This window comes from Ambystoma mexicanum, chromosome 12 (genome assembly GCF_040938575.1).
Source record: "Ambystoma mexicanum isolate Mex_15411 chromosome 12, UKY_AmexF1_1, whole genome shotgun sequence".
Taxonomy (NCBI): domain Eukaryota; kingdom Metazoa; phylum Chordata; class Amphibia; order Caudata; family Ambystomatidae; genus Ambystoma; species Ambystoma mexicanum.
In genome coordinates, this window is record NC_090936.1 from 879,380,480 (window position 1) to 879,406,667 (window position 26,188).

The 26,188-nt window shown below is 48.1% G+C and overlaps 1 protein-coding gene across 4 annotated transcripts in view; it reads right to left on the bottom strand.

Moving 5' to 3' along the window:
• Window positions 1-26,188, bottom strand: part of CPSF6 (cleavage and polyadenylation specific factor 6) — a 539,228-nt gene that overhangs the window by 293,684 nt on the left and 219,356 nt on the right. For 2 of the 4 annotated variants that reach the window (XM_069629366.1, XM_069629365.1), the window contains exon 6: window positions 4,546-4,602. The exons of the other annotated variants lie outside the window; for them this stretch is intronic. In XM_069629366.1, coding sequence (XP_069485467.1) covers window positions 4,546-4,602 — 57 coding nt within the window. The remainder of the gene's footprint in view (window positions 1-4,545; window positions 4,603-26,188) is intronic. 4 annotated transcript variants of the gene reach the window in all.

Genomic DNA, 26,188 nt, shown 5'->3' on the forward strand with positions numbered 1-26,188 from the left:
AGTTAGTGGGACCAATCAACTCGTATGCCACCTGGATACCATTCTCGGAGCTGGTTAGGATTAACCGGGGGGGTGGTGGTGGTGGGGGGGAGGGGGGTATTGGGAAAGGACACCAGCTTGTGTGATTGAATTACAGCTACGCGAACTGAGGTTACTCCATTTTGTCAGTGTTTTCCGACGATCCCGTGCAGTGCAGGAGTCCCCCGACGTCTTCCCTCTTGTCCCCACGACTGAGGCTCAGGAACAGCGAGATCTGCAGGAACTGCCAGGAACCAACACCTTCATCTGCATCTTTTGCTTCATATTAAAGTACTGTGCCAACCCGATTGAGTGAACGCCACTCTTGAGGTGAACATTTGTGGAACGTTCCCAATTTACAGGCCTAATCAGCTTGTGACCCCAGCATACAATTCTTTTTCATACAAACTACTTCTGAGAACTTTGGCAAAGACTTTACCGTTTACTTCAAGAACTGCTCTTTCCTATCCAAGACACTAGTCTATTGACTTTGGCCTAGGCCTATTGAAGTGAATCGAGTCCTCTAGTGAACTAAAACTATTTGCACTGCCTAAGAAAGTATTTATGATCTTGTCTGCTAACTTGTGCCTTTTTACTCCCATTAAAAGTAACTGAAATGCCATTTTGCTCCCATTTCAGGGGAGCCCAATTTGTTCAGAAACTTATTGGTTTGCTATTGAAGTGTGTTTGTGTATAATATTAAGTTACCTCGTTCTTGTGACTGTTTTCTAAATGATTGTGTAATAAAATAATAAGTGTTTTACCAAGAAACCTTGATTAAGTGTCTACTTGAAGCACTGTGATGGTAAGACCTCTGTGTAGCCTCTTGTACTGCTCACATTCCCTCTTGAGATAAGCCTGGCTGCTCAGCTGCTACCACAAACTGTGTAGTACAGACTTATACCAAAGGTTGGTTTTTGCTTACACCTGTAGTCCTAATTGTATGTGGTGGTCACTGTGCTTAGAGAGGCATCAGCTTCACCTCACTGATGATCCCCAACAAGGGTGAAACACGTGTATGGGGTTGCTGGTGGTACTCTCGTTCAGATTGGAATTGCCATTGTATTTCGGTGCTGGACTGCCCCTGGGCAGGACAAAGACTGATATGCAAATGGATATTTCCCATCTGTGAAAGGCACAGTGAGTAAAAGCAGTGGCTGCGAACTCTCAAGTGGTTAATAACCACTGAACAGGTTATCATGTCTGTTCTTGCGAGAGAGGGGCGCCCGCTACCTTTGTAAAACTATTTGTTAAGGAACCTGGGATTGGTAACCCTAGGTCTCCTGGGGCAACCAGACGTGGTCTCCCTCTCACTGTGCTTAGAGAGGCATCAGCTTCACCTCACTGATGATCCCCAACAAGGGTGAAACACGTGTATGGGGTTGCTGGTGGTACTCTCGTTCAGATTGGAATTGCCATTGTATTTCGGAGCTGGACTGCCCCTGGGCAGGACAAAGACTGATATGCAAATGGATATTTCCCATCTGTGAAAGGCACAGTGAGTAAAAGCAGTGGCTGCGAACTCTCAAGTGGTTAATAACCACTGAACAGGTTATCATGTCTGTTCTTGCGAGAGAGGGGCGCCCGCTACCTTTGTAAAACTATTTGTTAAGGAACCTGGGATTGGTAACCCTAGGTCTCCTGGGGGCAACCAGACGTGGTCTCCCTCTCACTGTGCTTAGAGAGGCATCAGCTTCACCTCACTGATGATCCCCAACAAGGGTGAAACACGTGTATGGGGTTGCTGGTGGTACTCTCGTTCAGATTGGAATTGCCATTGTATTTCGGTGCTGGACTGCCCCTGGGCAGGACAAAGACTGATATGCAAATGGATATTTCCCATCTGTGAAAGGCACAGTGAGTAAAAGCAGTGGCTGCGAACTCTCAAGTGGTTAATAACCACTGAACAGGTTATCATGTCTGTTCTTGCGAGAGAGGGGCGCCCGCTACCTTTGTAAAACCAGAGGGTACTGCATGCAATTCTGCCTAACACATTTTGCCAATAAGACTGTGAATTAAACTTTTGTATTTACCAAGAGGCAACCTCGAAACAATTGAGTATTTGTAAACAGTCCAGAGGGTCTAGCTCCGGTCAAGGGAAGCCTGAAGGACCCGTTGCAGAGGAGTACCTCACCCAAAGAAGGTATTGTGAAGTTTTTGTCAAGTCTACTGAGTTGACAAGGGAATCCTGAGACCCTGTGGAACTTTCAAAACCTGAGTGCCTTGAACTTGTGGAAGGGAGCTGCAGAATATCTCTATTCTTACACTAAGTTTGAACACTATTGAGTTGGCCAAATCCAATACACAGTTATTCTGTAAAAGTGAGGACAAGCGTAGGTTTTGACGAAGACAACTTTACTTTTGACTGAGACTTAGACTTCCCTTAGTTTACCTTTTCGTTAAACAATCCCACCTTAGAGTTGGGCAAGTTAGTTATTTTCCATCCTGACCACCGAAATCAAGGTTGTAGAAAATCGATATATTGGTCTGCATCATCTCTCGATAACATGCCAGTCTCACAATGGGTAGATATGAACAGTCGGGCTCAAAAGCTGGCTCCAATGACCAATCTATTTCAAAGCTAGAATAATGCTGACCGTGCCACCCCTAACCCTGCTACAATCGTAATGCCCACTACACCAAACCCGAGACATAACTCTTATGATCTTACGCTATGACTGGCCCGCTCAGTGTCCTCTACCATACATGCACCATGCTCTAAAACCAGCCTAACCTACCAATCTATCTGGAAACTACTACCCCACCTCCAAACCAGAGTCCTGACAGCACTTACATTCTTCGCCTGGACTGAGCTTGATTATTATCTTCCTCAAAGTATGCACTGCGTATAAGTCCAGGAAATGCCAACCTCGGTTAATCTTACTGTGAATCAATGCACAGAATTACAAAGCCAGAGCGTAATTGCACTTATGTTTTAAGCAACACGATTGTACCTCCTCTTGTTAACCTGGGAATTAACAAACAGAAATAAAAGAGCCTACCACCCCTTATGTTCAAACATTACGACTGGGCAAGATCAGGTCATCCATGTATAAAAGGTGGTCTTTGATCAAGCCAGGTTACCATGATATGCCTACGAACTGATGCAATGAACTCAGTGATACGTGGCGCAGTATCAACTATGTTTGGATACAAATGCTCTAGTCTCCTGCAGATATTCACAACGCCCTCCGATCCGAGGATCTCTCTAGCACGTTCAGCTCTCAGAAGGGGCAATAATGTCATACACTTCCACAATTCAAACCATAAACTATGACAGGAATACCCATCCAACCACCAGAAACTATTACCCCAGGACCTGGAAAAGGGGACCACTAGCACTTTTAACCAAGCTTCTGAAACCGACTGAATCCGTCCCAGCTAATGAGAAGATGCTCTGAAGCAGGTGAGGAATCCAACAGAGAATTTCTCTCAAGAGAAACAATGCTCCTCTATAATAGATATGTCGGCTCAAGAAATCGGGAACAGCGGTCTCCAAACAATCCGCTCAGACACTCCCGCATACAAGTATGCTCACGCTCGCCTCAACACCAACAAATGGAATGCGGCTATACCTCTTGATCAATCCGGCCTACCTGCTTACATACACAAAAACAATCGGCCTAGCTGCACACAATCTAAGACACAAGCGCCACCTCCAACAGACCCCGAGGTCTTCTGCCTTGCTGCACACATTCTACCGACCTCTCACAGCCACTGCACTACACCTACCATTGGACTGCAGCTACACACCGCACTGGCTGCACAAATACTGGGTGCACACAAGCACTATAAACTACCCTACTCTCTCCACTGACCTGGACTATGGTCCATGAGGGCACTCAACCCAAAGCGCTTTGAGATCATACCAATGGTATATATAAGGCGCTATACAAATGCATAAAATAATACAAGGCCTTATTCAGCTTAGGGTTTGGACTTCTCAAGCTAGGATACTGCTTGCGATTGGTTCCCATCATTTACTGCATTTAACTTGCTTACCTGCTTTGCTAAAGTTATCCAATGTATATTTGAACCTATGGTCATTGAATATATTTATTGGTTTTCTAGAATTTGGTCTGGTGGACAGATTTTAGTCGGCCACCCTAGTTATAGTGAACAGAGCAACTGTTAGGTTAGCCAACACCCAATTAAGGTAAACGTGGAGAGCAGTCAAGGCTATTCAAAAGAAGAGAATGAGTGCGGTCAGGGAGTCCACACAGTGAAGCACACAAAAATTCAATTAAGACAAAAATGTATAAGAATACAGTATTCATTCTAGGCCTTAAACACACAGTAAATATGTAAACAAGCAGGTGATAAACAACCATTTCAAGCCTGAAATGGCAGCAAGATGGCCAAAAAGGTGCATGCAAAGAACAGAGCATTTAACTTAATGAGAAGCCATTTTGAGTAGCTGGTACTCAAAGTGTTAGGACAGTTTTTAGAAAGTCCAACTAGGGGCTTTGTAAACCCATTCAACTGAGGCAGTACAAGACTCCACTCTTAGTATAAGGCTGTACCCACCTGAGTTCAAGGTAGCATAGACAGAGCAGCCAGGCTTATCTTGAGAGGGAGAGATGGCTGTAGAATCAGTACAAATGAAATTGTAATACAAATGGTCCAAAGAAACATTAAAACACTATGTATTGTAAAAGAAAATTATGTTTTTAAAATACAAGTAGGCCCAGATAAATCTAAGGGGAAATAAGTACTATCACATTATAGTAACCACAATTATAGAATCACAACACTATTCTTGAAGTTGCACAGACGAAAGCATAAACTCTATTTGGAACACCTAAAGGTAGTTCTAAGTAAGTCAAACTAGTTCATACAGATTCAGTACAGGTCACACCTATACTTGGGGAGTAAAAACCAATGGTTACTTTCAGATTACGTTCAGTAATCCAAGGGCAGTAGACTCTACCAGTTGTACCGTGACACTCAGTAACAAATCACATACAGTCATCTGGACAATATACATTTTGTAAATAGTGGATGGTAGGCAAGATTAGATGCAGTAACCCTGTGGGAGACCACACCAGCCTTGTCCTCTTGATAACATGTAACCTGCCTATCGGTTTAGGTCTGTACTACACAAGTTGGTAGACTGAGCAGCCAGACTTATCTCAAGAGGGGTACATGTGAGCTGTAGAGATTGAACACTTAAATTCACAATTACAAGTATCCAAATAACACTTCTATACTCCAGGTTTTCAAGTAAGATAATTATTTAACGGTCAATTTCAAATAAGCCTTCTTTAGAAAGGGCAATATGCAACAATAAAAATAATGCTTCAAACACTTTCTCAGATAAGCAAGTAGATATACACACACACCCGCCCCCCAAACCCTGAGGTGACTTCAATTGCTAGGGAAATGTTTGTCATTCATATAACTTTTGGTACTTAATACAATTCTGAGTTTGTGGAAAGGAAAAGGTTAGGGAAGGAAAAAGATTAACAGATTCTCAGAGCATGCGAATACTTTGCAATCTCTCAATAGGCAAAGTTTGTGTGCAGTACCCTTTGGGACCACTACACACAACTAGGACTACAGGTGTAAGCAAAACCAACCTTTGGTATAAGTCTGTACTACATAGTGTTGTGGTAGCGCTGCTGAGCATTCAGGTTTATCTCAAGAGGGAATGTGAGCTGTAAGGGTGTTACACAGAGGTCTAGGATTACAAGTATTCAAATAGACTTATACTCAAGGTTTCTTGGTAAAACACTTATTAATTTATTTCACAGTCATTTATGAAACATTCACTAGAAGGAGGCAATCTATATCACACAAAAGAACTAGTTACTCTTACCTTGTAACGTTCTTTCGATGGGATGTTCCTCCGACGTATTCCTTATCTTAGATATAAATCCTTCAGCTTTGCTGGCCTCGGAAAATTTTTTCGCCAGAGGGCGCTGCGCGTCGATGATCGCCGAGTCGATGACCCTCGACGGCCTCCGTGCCGACGTCGACGTCATCCTGCCTATAAAGGCCGCGCGCAGCGTCCGTTGCTCAGTTCCGTTTTGTAGTCCCCAGTAATGTTTTTGGATTAGACTAATCACCTTGAAGGAGCATAGGCTGCAAACCCACAGGAAGTCATACTGCGGGGATGGATGGGAGGGTCGATAAGGAATACGTCGGAGGAACATCCCATCGAAAGAACGTTACAAGGTAAGAGTAACTAGTTCTTCGAAGGGATTGTGTCCTCCGACGTATTCCTTATCTTAGATAGACTCCCATAGCAGTGGTATTGTGACTGGAGGCGGGAGTAATAAAAGTTATGTTACCCTTCCAGAATGGACAGAGTGTAACACAGCCTTGCCGAATCTAGTTTCTTGACTAGAGGAGGAATCCAGGCTATAGAATTTGGTAAATGTATGTGCGGACGACCATGTGGCAGCCGCACATATATCTCGAATTGGCACCCCTCTTTGAAGGGCTGAGGATGTTGCGATACCCCTGGTAGAATGAGCCCTTAGATTTTGAGGAGGCTCCTTTCCTGCCAATTTGTAGCACTCCAGAATGGCTAAAATAATCCATCTGGAGATGGTTTGTTTTGTTATTGGAAGGCCCAACTTATGTCCTGCATAACCTACAAAGAGTTGGTCTGCTTGTCTGATCTTAGCCAATCTGCTGATATAGAAGCTCAAGGCTCGCTTAGGGTCCAGCCTGTGCAGTCTCTCTTCCTCCTTCCCCGGATGAGGAGGAGGGTAGAAAGAAGGTAATATAATCTTCTGAGTGATGTGAAACTCCGAGACTACCTTCGGGAGGAAGTTAGGCTTCACCTGAAGAACAACTTTGTCCTTGTAAAAGATTGTATGTGGAGGTTTACACGATAAGGCTTGCAACTCGCTAACCCTTCTAGCAGATGTCAATGCTATTAGCAAAACAGTTTTGAGGGTGAGAAGCTTCAATGAACAAGAGTGTAGTGGTTCAAAAGGGGCACCCTTTAGGAAGTTTAAAATTAGGTTTAAATCCCATAAGGGAACTTGAAAAGGTTTCGGGGGATAAACATTAGTTAATCCTTTTAGGTATTGTATTACCAATGGAATTTTGAAGTATGAAGGCTCCTCTGCAGTGCGCTTAAAGATTGATAGCGCTGCGAGATAGCCCTTAATTGTGCCAACCTGTAGGCCTGAATTAGCCAGGTAAAGTAAGAATGACAACACCATAGGTGTACCACAAGAAAAGGGTTCAATATTCTTTTCTCTGCACCAGCTGCAAAATTTGTTCCAACGGCAGCGGTATAGAGTTTTAGTTGCCGGCCTTCTGGCCGAAAGCAACACCTCCATAACATCATCCGGAAGGTCCCAATCCTTGTACCTCAACCTTTCAGACACCAAGCGTGAAGGTTGAGGGTCTTGATGGCTGGATGGAGAACCTGACCTTCCTTCTGCGAGAGAAGATCCTCTCTGTATGGCAGTCGAATTGGAGGGCAGATGGACATGTCTAGAAGGTCCGGGTACCACGTTCTCCTGGCCCAATCCGGGGCAATTAGGATCATGGTCTTCCGAAACCTTCTCAACCTCCTGATCATTTGAGGAATGACAGGGACCGGAGGGAACGCGTACAGAAGTGGGAACTCCCAGTCCACTACGAACGCATCTCCTAGAGCTCCTCTCGGGGGAAATTCCCTTGAGCAAAATCTGTCGCACTTCCTGTTGATACTGGTGGCGAACAGATCCACTTGAGGGGTTCCCCAAAGGGCGAAGATCTCTTGAAGGACTTCCTGAGCTATCTCCCACTCGTGAGAGACTGTGCTCTGCCTGCTCAGAGCGTCCGCTGTCAAGTTCTTCTCTCCGGCTAGGTGAATTGCCGATAGAGAGATTCCTTCCTGAATTGCCCAAAACCAGAGCTGCATCGCCTCTCTGCACAGTGGTAGTGAGCCTACGCCTCCTCTTTTGTTGAGGTAGTGCATGGCCACTGTATTGTCCGTCATTATTAGGACGTTTCTTCCCCGTACAGACGGCAGAAAAGCCTTCAGCGCTAGTCTGATGGCTCTCAGCTCCAACAGGTTGATATGTAGTCTGGACTCCGATGGAGACCAACGACCGCTGATGGTCAAGTCGTTGGCGTGAGCTCCCCACCCCGTGAGTGAGGCATCCGTGACTACTGTTATCTCCGGCCATGGTTGCCAAAACATTTCTCCTTTCAGGATGTTCTCCCGACAGGCCCACCACTGAAGGTCTCGGGCTACTTTGACCGGGATCCGAAGGAGATCTGTCATCCTTCCTGAGAACTGTGACCACTGAGTTCTCAGTGCCCACTGGAGGGATCTCATTCTCAGGCGAGCCTCCGGCACGAGGAATATGCAGGATGCCATGAGGCCTAGCAACCTCAGAAAGTCGTAGGCTGGGAGATATTGGGCATTCTGAAATCTGATGACCATCTGCAGAATATCTCGAGCCCTCACCTCTGGTGGCAAGGCTTTTCCCAGGGAAGTGTCCAGGACTGCTCCAATGAATTGGAGTCTCTGTGATGGTATCATCTGTGACTTCTTTAAATTGAGGGAGAAGCCCAGCTTGTGAAGGAAGTGGCAAACATAATCCAGTTGTCTCTGAGCCTGTTCCGAAGATACAGCTCTGATCAACCAATCGTCTAGGTAAGGGTAGACATGAATCCCTTCCCTCCTTAGACTTGCAGCCACAACCGACATTAGCTTGGTAAAGACCCTCGGGGCGGAGGTTAGCCCAAATGGCAGAACTCGAAATTGATAATGAGAGCTGCCAATTGCGAACCTCAGGTATCTCCTGTGCCTGGGATGGATCGGCACATGGAAATAAGCGTCCTGGAGGTCTAGAGATACCAACCAGTCCTGAAGCTGGAGGGCCTGAAGGATCTGAGAGAGAGTCACCATCTTGAACTTGTCCTTTCGGAGGAATTTGTTCAATTCCCGTAAGTCTAAGATGGGTCTCAGTCCTCCGTCCTTCTTCGGTATTATGAAGTAGGGGGAGTACCAACCCTTGTTCCTTTCCGCTACAGGTACCAGTTCTATGGCACCTTTCTCTAGCAGGTCTAAAACCTCCTGCAAGAGGAGCGGATCTGGAAGCTTCAAAGGGTTGTTCCCCGGTGGATGACTCTGAGGGATATGTAGGAAGGGCAGGCAGTAACCTTGGGCCACTGTCTCCAGAGCCCAAGCATCTGACGTAATAGCCTGCCATTCCGTCAGATGGTGAGTTAACCTGCCCCCTACTGGTGTTCTGTGAGGGGAGACCTCAGAGTGGTTTTGAAGCGGCTGATGCAGTTGCCGAAGGTAAAGTGGCTCCTGCTCCTGCGGGTGCGGCTTTCTTTCCCCTACCCCGTCCACCACGGGTAAATCTTCCTTGGCCTCTTTGAGCCGGTCGTCCCCTGCCCCTTCCATATGAGGAATAGTAACGAAAGGACCGTCCTCTCCACGATGATCCCGAAGGACGAAAGGTATTCTGACGGATAGCAGCTCCCAATGACTTGGCTGCTGCCTTGGACGTTTGCAGTTTCTCCAAACTGTCATCCGCCTTCTTTCCAAAGAGGGTAGAACCGTCAAAGGGCATATTCAAAAGCCTGGTCTGCACGTCAGAGGCAAAACCAGACTTCCTCAACCACGCATGCCTGCGGATTGTGGTACTTGCCGCCATGGCCCTGCTGATACTGTCAGCAGAATCTAGGCCAGTTTGTAGGGTCTCGCACATCGCATCTTTACCATCCCTGATGATGTTTAAAAATGCGTCCCTTTCCTCTCCTTCTTGGAGGCAGTCAGCCGCTGATGAAGCGCACTCCCAAAGGGTGTGGCTGAACCTAGCGAGCGTACAGGTCGCGTTAATAGACTTTAACGCCATGCTACAGGCAGAAAAAACCTTCTTAGCCATGGCATCATACTTTTTGTCATCCCTATCCTGCGGAGCAGTGGGGTATGCAGATGTGCTGCCTGATGAGGTTGCAGCCTGTACAACCAAGCTCTCAGGAGTAGGGTGTTTTGACAAATATTCAGGGTCAGAACTAGCCACCCTGTATTTTGTTGACAGTTTTTTATTTACTGCCGGGATAATTTCTGGCGTTTCCCAGTTTGTCAAAATCCTTCTCTGTAGAGCAGAGTGAAATGGAACCACAGGATCCTCCTGTGGGCCCTTGTCCAGTATGTCAGTGAGGTCATCCTGCTGAAAGGCAGGAGAAGGTGCAGACCAACCCATAAATTCTATGATTCTAGACATCAGAGCTCTATATGGAGTCTCCGCATGTTCTCCTGGGTCTGGTTTGATAAATTCTGCTTCAGGAGAAGTGTCCAAGCCACTAGCTTCCTGAAGTGCATCCTGAAGATTTTTTAATCTTCCTTCCTCAGAGGCGAAAGTCTCTGGCTCTGGTGATGTGGTCCTCTGTAAATCAATATCTTGGTCTGAATCCTCCCTTTCCTCAAAAATCGAGGTTAAAGGGGGATACATTGGTTTTTGGAATGGTATAAACCCCATTTCCAATGCAGAAGGAGCCATCATCACAGGCCTTGAAAACGTCGATGTCGTCGACACCGACGTGAAAGTACTCGAAGGCGCCGTGAAAAGCGTCGAGAAATGTGTACTAGGCCTCGAAGAACTCGAAAGGATCGGAGTCCTGCTCGAGAACGACGTCGACGTTCTCGGCGTCGAGTCGGAGGTCTTTTGTCTAACCGTTGGCTGTGGAGTAGCCGTGGTTCTTTCCTTCACCGGCGTCGATATCGGCGTCGACGTCGGCGTCGACTCGATCGACTGATGCGCCGATGAATCCTTCGACAACGGCGTCGATGGCGCCGACCTCTGTTTCGAAGGAGTTTTCGACGATGGCGTCGATGATGCTTTATCTCCCGATGGCTCGAGGCGCTTTCGGGTTGACTTTTCCGCCGGGTACTGCGACTCGCGGCGTTTAGATTTTTTGGGTTTTTTACCCGGGGTATCACCCTCAGCTGTCTTCGAGGGGGACGAGGCCGCTTTCTCGAAGACGCTTAGCATCTTTTTCCTGAATTCCTCCCACTCAGCTTGCGAGCTGCGTTTTGTGGGGCAATGAACTCTCTCAGGAGAACTCGACGAAGATGACGAAGGGGATCTCCTACGTCTCTTCTTCGAGTGTCTCGATGTCGACGAGTGGTGGGAGCCACTTCGTGATCTAGATCGAGAGTGTTTTTTATGGTGAGGAGACGAACGTCTCGACTCTACCGAAGAAGCTTTCGAGGAAGTTAAAGTTGACCTACCTCTCTCGAGCTTCCCCCTACGCTCCTTCAAGGCTTTCGCCGTCATGGAAAGGCATTCCTCACACTCCGAACTCTGGTGCGTGATTCCCAGACACCACAAACAGACCCTGTGAGGGTCCGTCAACGACATTTTCTTCCCGCAGTCTCGGCACTTTTTGAAACCGGACCGAGGGGTCGTCGGGTCGGAGGAGGATGCCATCGATATCGAGGTAAATAGTAGTTATTATATACGTTATCTTGACGAGAACTGAGCAACGGTGTTCCGAGGCACAACGAAGCGCGGAAAAACGGAACTGAGCAACGGACGCTGCGCGCGGCCTTTATAGGCAGGATGACGTCGACGTCGGCACGGAGGCCGTCGAGGGTCATCGACTCGGCGATCATCGACGCGCAGCGCCCTCTGGCGAAAAAATTTTCCGAGGCCAGCAAAGCTGAAGGATTTATATCTAAGATAAGGAATACGTCGGAGGACACAATCCCTTCGAAATATACGTCAGTACTTCACAAGATCAGGTTCTGAGACATTTAAACTATTTTGAAGGAGGAGCAAAATGGTATTCAGAGCATTTGAAGTAGGAGCAAAAAGGCATAAGTTAATAAAACAAATATTACAGTTACTCTAAAACAGTGCAAATAGTTTGGGTTTACCAGAGGAGTTGATCCAATGCAATGGGCTAAAGTCTTGTATAGGACAAAGCAGTTCCGGAAGTTAAACGGAAAAATCTTTGCCAAAGTTCTCACAAGTAGTTTGTAAAAGAAAGATTCATATGTCAGGTCCCAAGCTGACTAGGCCTGCAAGTTGCCAAAGTTTCAAGCACTTTCGCAGTGAGAGGTAAGTTCACTCGGTCGGGTTTTCACAGTACCTTACAATGAAGAAAAAGATGCAGCTGAAGTAGTCTGTTCCTGGCAGTTCCTGCAGATCTTGCTGTTCCTGAGCCTCAGTCGTGGGGACAAGAGAGGACGTCGGGGGGGGCTCAATGGGGGGTAGGGACTCCTGCACTGCACTGGGACTTGTCAAAAAGCTGGCAAAGGCAAATCTTCAATTCCGGTAGCTGTAGACAAGTTATTTGGTTTCCTGCAGCACTCCGAGGAAGATGCAACCAGCTCTGAGATTGATATCCAGGTGTCTTGGTGTAGCGTTGATTGGTCCCACCAACTCAAAGGGAGTAGTCGTCCTTGAAGGGCTTCTCTGTCGAGAGGAGCTTGGCGATTCGGACCTGCAGCAGGGCTTCACCGGGCAAACCAACAGTCCAGGAGTTGCAGCTGCCGTCCTCTTCCAGCTCCTCTTTGGTTCTTTCGTTCCAGTGGTCGACTGTCTTCAAATCTAGGTGTAGCCCCCATCTCCGTCTAATATATGAAGATACCTGCTACAGTATGAAACTAGGCCCATTGGTATAGCGCTCAATTCTAGACCTGGACATACTTTGCCCAAGCCGAGCAATCTCGGAGCCTACAGTACCTATATCTTTGCACCACTAGCGTGGACACAGACCGCAGGCAAGGCCAAGCACCCATGCACAAAAGAATATGGCTACCGCCAAGCACATCCGTTCTAGTGCACACAAAGCCATCCAGACAAACACCTGACGTACCTCAACACCTCTGCCACTAGCATACAGCGACCACCGCCCGAAAGGACTCCGGTATAGCTGGCCTCACAGACTCTCAAACACTCGCAATCCATCTCTAACCCTCAACAGCACCCGGTTAGGGGGAATTCTCCAAAATGTGCTAATTTCCTTCACCTTAGAGACACCCATCAACGTTGCAGGATTTTGAGGACTTGATATTTTTACCTGGAGAGAGTGACCCCTTTTCCACACACTCATGCGTTTTACTCTTGTGTTTCTTTTGGTTATGGAGTCTAACCAACTCCATAGGCATCATCTTTTCATTTGTGTCACACAGCACCCTCAGTGCAGTGGCACAGGGAAGCCTGTCAGGCTTTCCAAGGTTTAAATACATTCTCTGGGATAAACTACTGTTTCCCAGGGTAAGTAAAGTGAAATTGACTTTACAAGTCTTAAATTCCTAGACCCAGCACACCCCATTTTACAATAGAGTGCTGGAGGGGTTACTTAGTATCCAGTGTCTAGATACTCAAGTAGCAGTCAAATGCTAACCTTTACTCTCAGAATGGCTGGTGGCAGTGGTTTTACAACAAACTACCATGATTTTTCCCTATCACGAGCACCGGTAGCATTAAATCGCAGGAGCCATGTTTCTCCAAGATGGCGTCTGAGCCGAGGCCGTAAAAACAGGTACCAGTCTTTTTTCGCCATTTCTTTGAGGAAAGGTCCTTCTAGAGTTTTGCTCTGCGCGCCAAACCAGGTTTGGTCTTTGTTTGTTCGCCTTTGGCGGGCTTCAGGAGTGAAGACCGCCTCTGGCGCCTGAGTGTCTGGGGTGAGCAGGAAGTGAGGGAGGTGCCAGAAACTCCCTTTGCTTAGTCTCCTAGGAGACCCATATGCACTCTGTGGCGATTGGTTGGCTGACTGCCCGGCAAGGACAGCCACCGTGCTGGGGGAGTGACAGCTAGGCTGGAATGAATAGGAGAGCACTGAATAAAAGGTAAATCTCTTGGCTTGGAAGGCAGAGTCGACCACTGGAACGAAGGAACCGAATAAGAGCTTGAAGAGGATGGCTGCTGCAACTCCTGGACTATTGGTTGGCCCGGGGGAAGCCCTGCTGCAGGTCCGAATCGCCACGTTCACATCGACAGAGAAGCCCTGCAAGGACGGCTTCTCCCTTTGAGTTGGTGGGACCAATCAACTCAACAGTAAGCCACCTGGATACCTATCTCGGAGCTGGTTGCATCTTCCTCAGAGTGCTGCAGGAAACCGTATAACCAGGGAGAGTGACACCAGTTTGTCTGTGTTACTTACAGCCACCGAAATTGAAGTTTGCCAAAGGCCAGCTTTTTGACCAGTCCCAGTGCTGGAGTCCCCCGAGGTCCACCTCTTGTCCCCACGACTGAAGCACAGTAACAGCGAGATCTGCAGGAACTACCAGAAACAGAAGTCATCAGCTGCATCTTTTTCTTCATTGTAAGGTACTATGAAAACCAGACGAGAGAACTTACCTCTCACTGCGAAAGTGCTTGAAACTTTTGCAACTGGCAGGCCTAATCAGCTTGTGACCCAACATATGATTCTTCTTTTTACAAACTACTGCCAAGAACGTGTGCAGAAACTTTACCGTTGACTTACCAGAACCGCTTTATCCTATCCAAGACTTTAGCCCATTGACTTTGGCCTAGCCTATTCAATTGACTCTTCTGGTGAACTCAAAATATATGCACCGTCTAAGAATAATTCTAACCTTTTGTGTTCTAATCTTTGCCTTTTACTCATCTTGAAAAGTATTCTGAAATAGTATTGAAGTATATTTGTGTGTGATTATATTGCCTTCTTCTACTGAATGTTTTATAACTTACAAATAAATCAGTATTTATCAAATAAACCGAGTGTAAGAGGTTACTTGAACCTTTGTGATTGTAGACCTCGGCGTAATATCATTACTGCTCACATTCCCCTCTGTAGATGAGCCTGGCTGCTCAGCTCCGCTACCAAAACTGTATAGTACAGACTTACACCAAAGGTTGGTTTGCTTACACCTGTAGTCCAAGTTGTGTGTAGTGGTCCCAAAGGGTACTGCATACAAACTTTGCCTAATACACCCCACCCATGTGTCAGACCTCTTGGGTTGCTTAGTCGAGCCATGCCAGCCACCCAAGTCCTAGAAGGGCACCATGCACACATGCATCTCATAAGCTAAATTCCCTAGAATTTCCAACCACATCGACTACCGTCACCAAGGGTGTTCAACCAAGGAAAAAGCGCATTGAGGCCACACAAGTGGTGAAAGAACGCTGTATAAGGAACAAGTTACTTACCTGTAACTGTTGTTCTCCAGCATGGATCTGGCATGGATTCACATGCTCATGAATATTCCCCATCAGCCTGGGTCTTTCTCCTATCAACCAATCACTGGTCTCTGGGTCATACTGCCCCCAGCCAATGACTGCCCTCTAGCTAAGCCTCTACTCTGGCAGCCATCTTCAGATTTCGTAGCACGTAAAGTGGCAGTAGGACCAGGAGAAGAGCCGCAGAGGGGTAGGCGGGAGGGTTCGTATGTGAATCCATGCCAGACCCATGGTGGAGAACAAGTTACAGGTAAGTAACTTGTTCCTTCTCCAGCATGCGGTCTGGCATGGATTCACATCATCATGAATACAAGAATATATAGCAGTACACACATGCACAAGCACGCGAGGTGGCAAGACTCAATATTAAGCATCTCTTACCTCTTCAACAGGCTCACCTTCAAGCGAACAGGTTGAGCAGCACTGCTTGGCCAACTCTGGACTCCTCCCTGGAATCCCTGTCGACGCAGTAGAATCTCATGAAGGTGTGCATCGACTTCCAAGTAGCAGCCCTGCAGATTTCCAGCAGGGGCACACCAGACAGGAACATTGTAGTAGCAGAAATCGCTCTGGTTGAATGGGCTCTCAGATGGCCAGGCAATGGTCAGTTTACTAACCGGTGACAATGAGTGATGCAGCCGGAGAGCCACCTGGAAATGGAAGCCTTGGAGAGGGCCTTCCCAGTATTCACAGGGCCAAAAATCACAAAATGTTGCGACGTCTTCCGGAAACTTTGTGCGGTCCACATAGAACTTCAGCGCTATAGCCACATCCAGCAAGTGCAAAGTACTTTCAGCCTGCGACGAAGGCATCAGAAAAAACACAGGTAACGCCAAGGGCTCGTTTAGATGAAAGTCCGACGGCACCTTGGGCATGAAGAGGGGGTGCGTCCGCAGCACAACCCTCGTGTCGTGAAAAGTCAAGTAAGGTGGCTTACAGGACAGGGCCTGAATCTCTCCCGCTCGTTGTGCAGAGGTGATGGCCACGAGGAACAGAGTCTTCCACAACAAAAACTTCAGCGGTGCTGAGTGCATAGGCTCGAAAGGAGGACTCATGAGCCTAGTCAGAACCACATTGAGCTCCCATGCCGGGGCCTTCAGAGGGAACAAACGGAAAAGTCCTTTGATTAACTCCTTGACCAGACTGTGTGACCATAACGGCGACCGTCCCAGAGCTCTGGTGTAGTTGGAGATAGCCGTCAGATGAACTTTGATGGAAGCATGAGCCAGACCTGCTTTGGCCAGCGACAGCAACTACAGGAGCATCTGCGGAGCCGTAATTCGTAGAGGGTAGATCTTCTGTGCATGACACCAGCCAGCGAACCTCTTCCACTTATGTCCGTAGCATTTCAGTGTAGACGAAGCTCTGGCCTTGGCAAGCACCTCCTTGCAGTCCGCCGGGATATCGTATCCCCCAAACTCTAGCGCTGCAAGAGCAAGGCCTGCAAGTTCAGCGACCCTGGATCGTGGTGCAGAATCGCGACTCCTTCCCTGGCGAGAAGACCTGGGGCCACCGGAAGCTTGACTGAAGGGGACGCTGACAAGCCCAGAAGGTTCAGGTACCATATCTGTCTCGGCCAAGCCTGTGCGACGAGGATGATCCTGCACCGGGACCGTCTGAGTTGATAGAGTAGTCGAAGAAGCGATGGAGGGAACGCATACTAGAACAGGCCGTCCTAGGGGCATGAGAATGCGTCCCCCATGCTCCCCGGCTGGGGAAACCTGATGGCGAACCTCTGGCACTTGGTGGTCGTCTCCATTGCAAACAGATCGATCTGGGGATTGCCCCATCGTCAGAACAGAAGATCCACTTGGTCCTGCCAAAGCTACCACTCGTTGCAAGAGCGCAGCTCCCTGCTGAGGTAGTCGGCAACTGCGTTCTTCACTCCAGATGAAACAGGACTAGGAACATCCCCTGGACCGCCATAGGTCCTGCGCCCATCTGGAGAATGTTGCGGACCTGGTGCCCCCCCCTGCTTCCGGATGTAGACCATCGTGTTGGTGTTGTCCGTGAAGACCCGTACCACCTTGCCCGAGAGACGGAAGGAAAGACTTGAGGGCCCAAAACACTGCCCACAGCTCCAGTACGTTGATATGCAACCACAGGCCTCTTGCGTGGGGACTTCTGGTGTGCACCCCCCGTCCTTCCAGGGAGCCGTCTGTCGCGACCATCTCCTGATGCGGTGGGGTCTGGAAGTCTGCGCCCGCCAACAGATGCGGACTCCCCACCACCGTATCGCTCGATGGAAACTTCCGAGAGTGATCTTTTCCTCGCAGCTTTCCCTCTACCTGAATCCATAGCCTGCATAGCCGAATGAGGTATATGCATGATGCCATCATGCCGAGAAGGGACCTGATGGACCTCACCCTTGCAATCTTCAAGGGCAACAGCCATTGTACCTTGCCAAGGATGGCCGCTATCCTCTCCTCCGGAGAAGCCAGGCACAACACTGTGTTGCGCCGAGACACCACAAACAGCATACCTTGAAATGGCACCAACCAGGACTACCCATAGTTCACCGAGAACCCCAGCTCAATCAGCAGCTGGATGGTCTGTGCCATGTGTTCGACGGCGATTTCGCTTGGATGAGCCAGCGTCCAGGTAGGGGTAAATGTGGATCCCTCGTAGACGCAGCCATTGCGCCACTACTGCCAGGCACTTGGTGAAAACCCTTGACTCTGACTTCAATCCGAAGGGGACGGCCTTGAACTGGTAATGTTGCCCTTGAACCACGAAGCGCAGAAACTTGCGGTGTCCCTTGCGAATGGGGATGTGGAAATAGGTATCCTCGAAGTCGAGCGACGATAGAAAATCCCCTACTTCCAGCTGTCCTAGCGGGTGCTGAAGGGTGACCATCTGAAAATTCTGGGATTTGATGTACTTCTTCAGCCGGCTTTGGTCTAGGATGGGCCTCCAAATGCCCGTCTTCTTCTTGAAGAGGAAGTACCGAGAGTACACTCCGGAGCCTCTTTGGGACGAGCTCTATCGCACCCTTCAGCATGGCCCGCACCTCCAGCAGAAGCTTGCCTGGCCACTGGAGGTATGCGAGGACACCAACTTTGGAATTCCAGGGTGTGTCCGTGGGCCAGAACGTCCAGCACCCAACCGTTGGTGGAGATGGACTTCCACATGCTGACGAAGTTCGTCAGCCAGCCTCCCACAAGGGTGCGCGGGTGGGGGCCCGACGTCACAGCCGGTTCAATCTTGCTTCGCCATGGAGGCGCCGTCTTGGGGACCTTGGCGATAACTGCAACCTTCTCCCGACTTGTTGCAGCCCCTGTAGGCCTCCTGGGCCAAAGAGCGGGATGGTTGACGGTAGGATGAAGGGCTCCCCCCGAAGCCTTTGGAGGAGCCTTGGGATTTACCTCCGGAGGTCTGAAAGGACGACCGTCGCTGCTGAAGCGGACCCAAGCCACGAGCCGTCTTGGTGCCCGCCTTGATGGCCTGAAAGAACTCGTCCAAGGTCTTCCCAATCAAATTGTCCCCGTCAAAGGGTATGTCCAACACCCTCGACTGCACATCCTGGCGAAAGTTTGTGGCCCTTAACCGTCCCCGCCGACGGAGGCAAACGCTGTTGCCCATTTGGCGGAATCCCCCGTCAGCAATGACCATGGTCACTAATGTAATGGCATGGTCCGATGCCACCTCGCCCTCCTGCAGAAACTCAAACACTTCCACTGTCTTGTCATCGGGAAGGAAGTCCAGGAGGGGAGCGATCTTAAACCAGGGCTCCCTGTTGTAGCGCGCCATAATGGCGAGGGCGTTGGCCGCCTTGGTCGGCGCTGCCAATGTGATGACTAGTCGTCCCATGGCGTCTAAATTCTTCCCCTCGCTGTGGAGGGGGGTTTTGGGGGGGCAGGGGGGCTCGTTGACACAGAAGAGCCAGAAGATGTCTTCGACACCGCCGAGACCACCGAATCCGGGGAAGGCTGGGACCTGAAACACTTGGGTGCAGAGTCCGGCGTCGTGCACTTTTCCTCATAACGGTCAACCTTCGCCGAGGAATGATTCTTCATAAGGGACACTCCCTCGTCCCAAATGTCGTCCAATAGCAAGTACGTTAATCTTAGCCTTGCGGCGCTGGTACGGGAAACCCTCTTTTCCTCTGAGGTCTGCCAAAACAGTTCCGAGGCCCTAGAGATCATGGCATGGAACGAGCCTATCTCGTCGGGCGTTGCGTCTCTGGGCGGCAGAGACTGGAGATCTCCTAATCCACCGTTGTCGTCCATGCCCGCCGCAGTTTCCGGGTCCATATCCTCCCTCGTGGAGGGGAGGGAGGCGAAGGGTGACAAGGCGGTGGAGTGTGAACTCTTCTTGGCAGGGGCTCGCCTGATGGCCCGGGCGCTGTGGGGTCTGCCGCCGGCAGAAGGGACATCCTCGTCCGGATCTCCGAGCACAAGGTGTGCAGTGCCTGGAGAATGTCCACTGAAATGCCGGCTGGGGGTTGAGGTGATTGCAGAGGTGGGAGCGACGGCAGCAGTAGTGTAGGGCCCTCCAAATCCTCCACACCCTGCACCTCCTCGTCGCCACTCTCAACGTCTCCCTCATCCGAGTCCCTCCCATAGGACTTGGCCTCAACGAACTTCTCCAAAATGGTCTGGAGAGTAGAAAGCTCCTCCTCAGAGGAGATGCGTGTGCCCTGCAGGACTACCGTGCCCTCCCCCTAACACCCTCTATGCGACCAAAGCAGACGGTTTCAGGGAGCTGGGCATCACCTTCCCGGGTGTCTTCTCTATGGGCTGAAAAGAGGATTCCCTCCTGGCAGGCAGGGAAACTCTCTCCTTGGGGGCCGTACCCTGCGAACCCATATCCGCGGCCTTCGCTAGGGACGCCACCACTCCTTCAATGGAAGGCTTTGCCGGGTGTAACTGGGCCTGCACTACCTTGGTCGAGCTAGAGGCCTTCACCTTAGGGGGGGGTTGGTCAGCGCCCCGCTCCTCATTGGTCTTCTCCTTCTGCTTTTCCAGAAGCTTACCCGGGTGGTCCGACTTCCTCTTCGCCGAACCGTTGGCTCGTGGTCGAAGGCGCTGGAGACATTGGGCTCGCCCTGGCCGCCGGGGAGCCCGTCGCAATAGCGTTCCCAGTGACCGCTGACACGCGGTGCATAGCCTTATGTTGGGCCCCCCATCATCGGAGCGCCCTGAAAGGTCTTAGAAGACCACTCTGGTTTCTTCTTGTGGCTGGGGGAGGCATGCTGCCGGGATTCACTCTTAGTGGGGGCCTTGGCTTGGAGCCTCTCAGTGAGACATATGCGCCGATCCTCCATGGTGCAGGGGACCATCTCCTTGCAAAGAGCACAGTCATCCTCCACGTGCGTTTGGTCCGAATGCAGGCAGTAGAGGCACAGAGTGCCTATCGTCTGAGTAGATGTTCCGTAGACCGCATCCTGGGCAAACCTTGAATAGAAGCGGTGTCTTCCTTCTCCGCGGTGTCTTCCTTCTCCTCTGCGATGACCACACCGTGTAGGCCTCAAAGAAACTTCTGGAATCCTCCAAGAAGCGAACTAGATGAAATCTCGCCCATGAGGAGCGTTGAAAGTCCAAAAACAGGTCCCCATTATTCGGATGATGGATCATTGGAGCTTGAGGCTCAATTGACTGGAAACATTTAGTAAATTCTAAGAAAAAGATCAAAACCCAGCAAAAAGCCCGAGAGCTAATCACGAGGACTCCCACCTCTCAAACGTGCAGTAAAAAGCTGAAGATGGCTACCATAGGAGGGGCTTAGGTAGATGGCAGTCATTGGCGGGGGGCAGTATGATCCAGAAACCAGTGATTAGTTAGGACAAAGACAGTTCAGAAGTGAAACAAACCAATTTTTTTCTTTACGGAGGATTCCCTGCCTGACGACGGGGAATATTCATGAGCATATGAATCCATGCCAGACCCCATGCTGGTGAAATAACCAAATAAAATACCGAAGAAACACGAGTCAAAATCAGATAAAAAAAAAACGAGAGATTGAGAAAAAGGTCTCACTCAAAGATAAAAATTGAAGGGTCCAGCAAAAAAGCAGGGGGTCTCCAAGGTAGAGGGGAATTAGCACAGACATGAGAATACTCCCTTAACAGTGGAACACTTATTCTAGGTACAGTAGAAACCTCCAACTACTTTTGTGATAAAAGTTATACTAGGTGAGTAAAGCCAAAACCTTTGCTCCCCCTCTATCCCCTGCTGATCTGTTCTCTTGGCACCGTGCACCTGCTCACCCTGCAACCTCCCGCACTGCCTCTGGGCCACCCCTTGCCCTGGGGTCTGTATCTGTACCCATACAGCCCCCCCTTTTTCTTCCTGCACTTATCAGGCCTACCCTGTCTGCTGCCTTAAACCCGCCACTTGCTGGCTGCACAACCACTTTGTTGCCTTTATTATTTATAAATATTTATCTGTTTCTCCTTTGCTCTGCACTTTCCACTTCTCCCCCCTTCCATGTACTTTCCCCCTCCCTCATACACTTGCGCGTTCTCAACGTCCCTGGGCCTAGTAAGATCGTTGTTTTGTTCTCCCCTGTTCCCCTCCCTTGTCGCGCTCTTAATCACTTGTGTACGAGCGCTATAGAAATAAAATATCAATATCATATAATATTCAATTACAGGTGCTTTTGAGATCAGTGAAACACAGTTTGAGATAAGCAGCAACTCTTGTCACTTATTTTTGGCTAGCAAACAGGTAATTCAAGCCAAGTAAAACCTGTATACTTTTTTAATCTCACAATTAAGTCTAAGTTAGATCTTTCCCAGCAATACAATTTCAACTTCTGTGTTAGGAAAGTTTTTCTGAAGTCCAACTAATTGCTTAGTAAAACCATTCAACTGAGGCAGTACAAGACTCCACTCTTAGTATACGGCTGTACATCCCGAGTACATGGTAGCGCAGACAGAGCAGCCAGGCTTATTTTAGGAGGGAGAGAGGGCTGTAGAATCAGTACAAATTAAATTGTAATACAAATGGTCCAAAGAAACACTGAAATACTTTGTACTGTAAAAATAAAGGATTTATTTAAAAACGGGTAGGCCCAGATAAATCTAGGGACAAGTAAGCACTAACAGATTATATGAAATCACAATATAAAAACAAACACTATACTTTGTAACCCCAGACAGTAGTTCTAGGGAAGTCAAAACCTTTCCATACACATTCAGTATAGGTTACAACTATTCTTGGGGAGTAAAAACCAACAGTTACTTTCACAACTCCATTCAGTAATGCAAGGGCAGTAAACCCTTCCAATTGTAGTGACTCTTGATACAAATCACATAATCAGTCACATGGACATACTTTTGGTGAATAGTGGAACACTTATTCTAGGCTATAAACAAAACTGGGAAATCTATGGATTGCTACCTCAATTCTGGGGTACTTTGTCCTTTGTGTTATCTTATATATTAACAGACAAAACAGAAAACGGAAAAAGCTTCTCTTGAGCTAATCACTTAATAAACACTCAATGTGTAGACACTTATTCTAGGTACAGTAAAAACCTATAACTACTTTTGTGATAACACACAGTTATACTAGGTGAGTAAAACCTAAGGGTGTAATATACAATTACAGGTGCTTTTGAAATCAGGGAACCCCAGATTGGAGGTAAGCAGTAACTCATCTAAATTATTTTTGGGAAGACACACAGCTAACTCATGTTAAGTAAAAACCCACATAATTTGTTTAACCTCACAATGAAGGGGAAAGTAAAACCCAATGTTACACTTTACTGAATGACAAAGTTATTCTGGGTGGGCAACAACCTAATACAGACTTATTCTGGACAGGCTAACAGCAAGTCAGGGGAAGCAAGACCCAGTTGGGGGACACTCATACAATTATCCTAACAGGACTAATCTCATGAAACCAACACTTTACTTTTGGGAAGAGGCACAACCTAATCACAGGAGAGTAAAATACCTTCACATCTACTCTCTATTAGAATGGCAAAACAGTTTAAGGAAGAAAAGATGTTAACCATACTTTTGAGAATAGTGCATCACACATTCAAGATAAATAAGAACTTTTGTAACTGTTCACTCTTAGAATTACAGTTACCAACCAACTCTCTACAAGTAAGTAACTTTTAAACACATTTTCATTTCCAAGCAAAAGAACCAATCCTTTCAAAGTCTTTCCCTGGTTCTTGGAGCATGAGTGTTCTCAGTGGCAGAAGTGGGGTCACTAAGACTAGTGAACAACAGGCAATGTCAGAGTAGTTTTAGCAGCAAAAGTCAGAGTTCCTTAGGAAAACTGGCCAAACAGGCGAGTACTTTACTTCTAGGGTTAGAAGAGGATAGGGCTTTTCAGAAGACACCCCAGCAGGATTCTAGCAGTGGGACTCGTTGCACTGGACGAGAGACCCCCCAATCACAGAAAACGCCCCACAGCTACACAGAAATCCCAAGAGATTTAAGTTAAGTATATACCCAAGCCAACAGTACCTCAGCATTGAAGATTTTGCAGCAGGAGGACTTCAGGGTCTGCAGCCAAACACCCGGTCAGTGGATTCCTTGTCGTGGTGACTGAATACAAGACCTCAGACGGGACTTTGCAGCAGGGATCGATGAAGGCTCTAGGCAAGGTTTCCCTCACGGCTGAATGCAGTTCGGCAGATTTTGGCGCCTTTTCGGTTGAATTCTCATCGTTACAAAGGTCCAGCACTCTGTTGAGGGGACTTTTCAGACTCCATTTGTATCTCTGGAGATCCACCAGGATGCCCAGGAAGTTGAAGCGAAATTCAGTATTTCGGAAGACTGTACCGCACAGTGACTCGAGGTCCCAGGGTATTGCAACAACGCAAGGTCACAGCAACGCGTGGGATGGCTCAAAATGCAGGTCTCCTTGAATCTAGTGGGTCTTACCAGGCTCGGGATCGTCATTTTCGGAGTCCCGCGGTCGATTGGAAGGAAGGGCTATAGCAGGCTCTTGTTACACAGCAGGCTCTCTGGTCGCTGGAAAAAGTTTCAGCCGCTTTTCCTTCATCATCTTCTTCGATTTCGGTTCCAGTGGTCGACTTTTCTTCAGCTCCTAGGGTCGGAGTATTTATCAGGAACTACAGCACAACCTCTGCATTCTCTCCCCACATTTTAGAACAAGGGGAGGTCTGGTTGTGCAATCAGGACAGCCAGCCCCCAACTGGTATTTGTCCCCATTCAGACAAGGAGGAATACAAAGGGCTGTGGAGTATTGGTCTCCTCCCTCGCTTCCTGCCTTCACAAACAGACTGGAGCCTGGGTGGGGAGTCCCAGGGACTCCTGCCGAAGATAAAAACCACACAAAGGAATTTCCTGCCCTTCGATGTCAGGGGAAGGAGCAAGAAACACTAATATGGCGAAAAAAGGAAAGGGGCCTTTTTGGAAAAATGAGCACCCTTGGGTGCCTTTACTGCAGCTGTGAACATAGCCCCCGGCAAAGGTGCACCAAATTAATACAAGGTATCACTGCCACCTCCCATTAAAGGCAAGCTTGTCCCTGGAACAGAATTGTTACAGTTTTAGTGTGAGAGGGGATAACATTGCATCTCCCAACCACTCCGCATAAGGTAGGGTGTGCTGGCTTCACAGAATAAAATGTAAAAGGGATCCAGAGATCCTTTCTACCCTAGGGAACTGTAGTTCACCCAAGGTTAGCAAAAGAAAGTTAAAAAGGGGAGCCCCTAGGGCAACCCAGCAACAACAGGCACATATTGCCAATAAGTTGCTAAAGATGGTAACTTTAAAAAGACACTATGGAGAGTCAAAAAAATGACACCCATAGAAAGAGTTAAAGATTATGTGAGTGTGGAAAAAGGTTCCCACTCACTGAGGTATTAAGGAAAAAAATCCCATTAGTAATGCAAAATGTTCTGGGGTTGCCCAGGTCAGGAGGATTTACCAGTTCTGTGAAAATCTTACCCAACACTTATGTACGACCTATATGGGGCAGTAAGAACCAATGTCAATGTGTTAGACAAGTCTGCAGGGAGCCAGGACAACCAAAGTCCATTTAAACAATCTCCATGGAGCTGATGCACTTCTTCAGATAGCACAGGGAAACCAACACACAATGTTACACTTTATGAATGACTCAGTTATTCTAGGTAGGTAACATCTAATGCAGACTTATTCTGGACAGGCTAACAGCAAGTCAGGGGAAGGAAGACCCAGTTGGGGAACACTCACACCATGATCCTAACAGGAATAAATAAGTGAAAACGGCAGCATTACTTTTGGGAAATGGCACAACCAAATCACAGGTGAGTAATACACCCTTACATCTACTTTATGTTAGAATGGCAAAACGGTTTCTAAGGAAAGAAAGATGTTATCCATACTTTTGAGAATAATGCATCACACATCCAAGGAAAGTAAGAACTTTTTGTAACTGTTCACTCTCAGAGTTACAGTTACCAACAAACTCTTTTACAAGTAAGTAACTTTTAAACACATTCTCTTTTCTAGGTAAAAGGCCCAATCCCTTAAAAGTGTTTCTCTTATTCTTGGAGCTGGAGTGTTCTCAGTGGCAGAAAGGGGGGGTTGTCACTAGGGTCTACTGTCCAACAGTAGTCGTCTTAAGTAGCAAAAGTCAGAGTTCCTCAGGAAGACTGGGCAAACATATGAGTATTTTACTTTAGAGTTAGTTGAGGATCCAGGGGCTTCACAGAAGATGCACTAGGAGGATTCCAGCAGTGGAACTGGGTGAACTGGACGAGAGGCCTCCTAATCACAGAAAACACCCCACACTTCACAGGAATCACAAGAGACTTAAGGCAAGTACATATCCAAGCCAATACAGTACCTCAGTATTTAAGATTTTTGCAGCAGGACGACTTCAGGATCTGCAGCCCAAAACCAGGTGAGTGGATTCCTTGTCATGGTGACTGAAAAAAGGACCTTGGAAGGGGCTTTACAGCGGGGATCAATGGAGAAGGCTCTAGGCAAGGTTTTCCTCGCGGCTGGATGTGGTTCTGTGGATATGGCGCCTTTTACAGGAGCACAGAAGAAGACAGAATATCGCTGGTCGGATTCTTGTTACAAAAGGACCAGCACTCTATTGAGGGGACATTACGGACTATTTGTCTCTCTG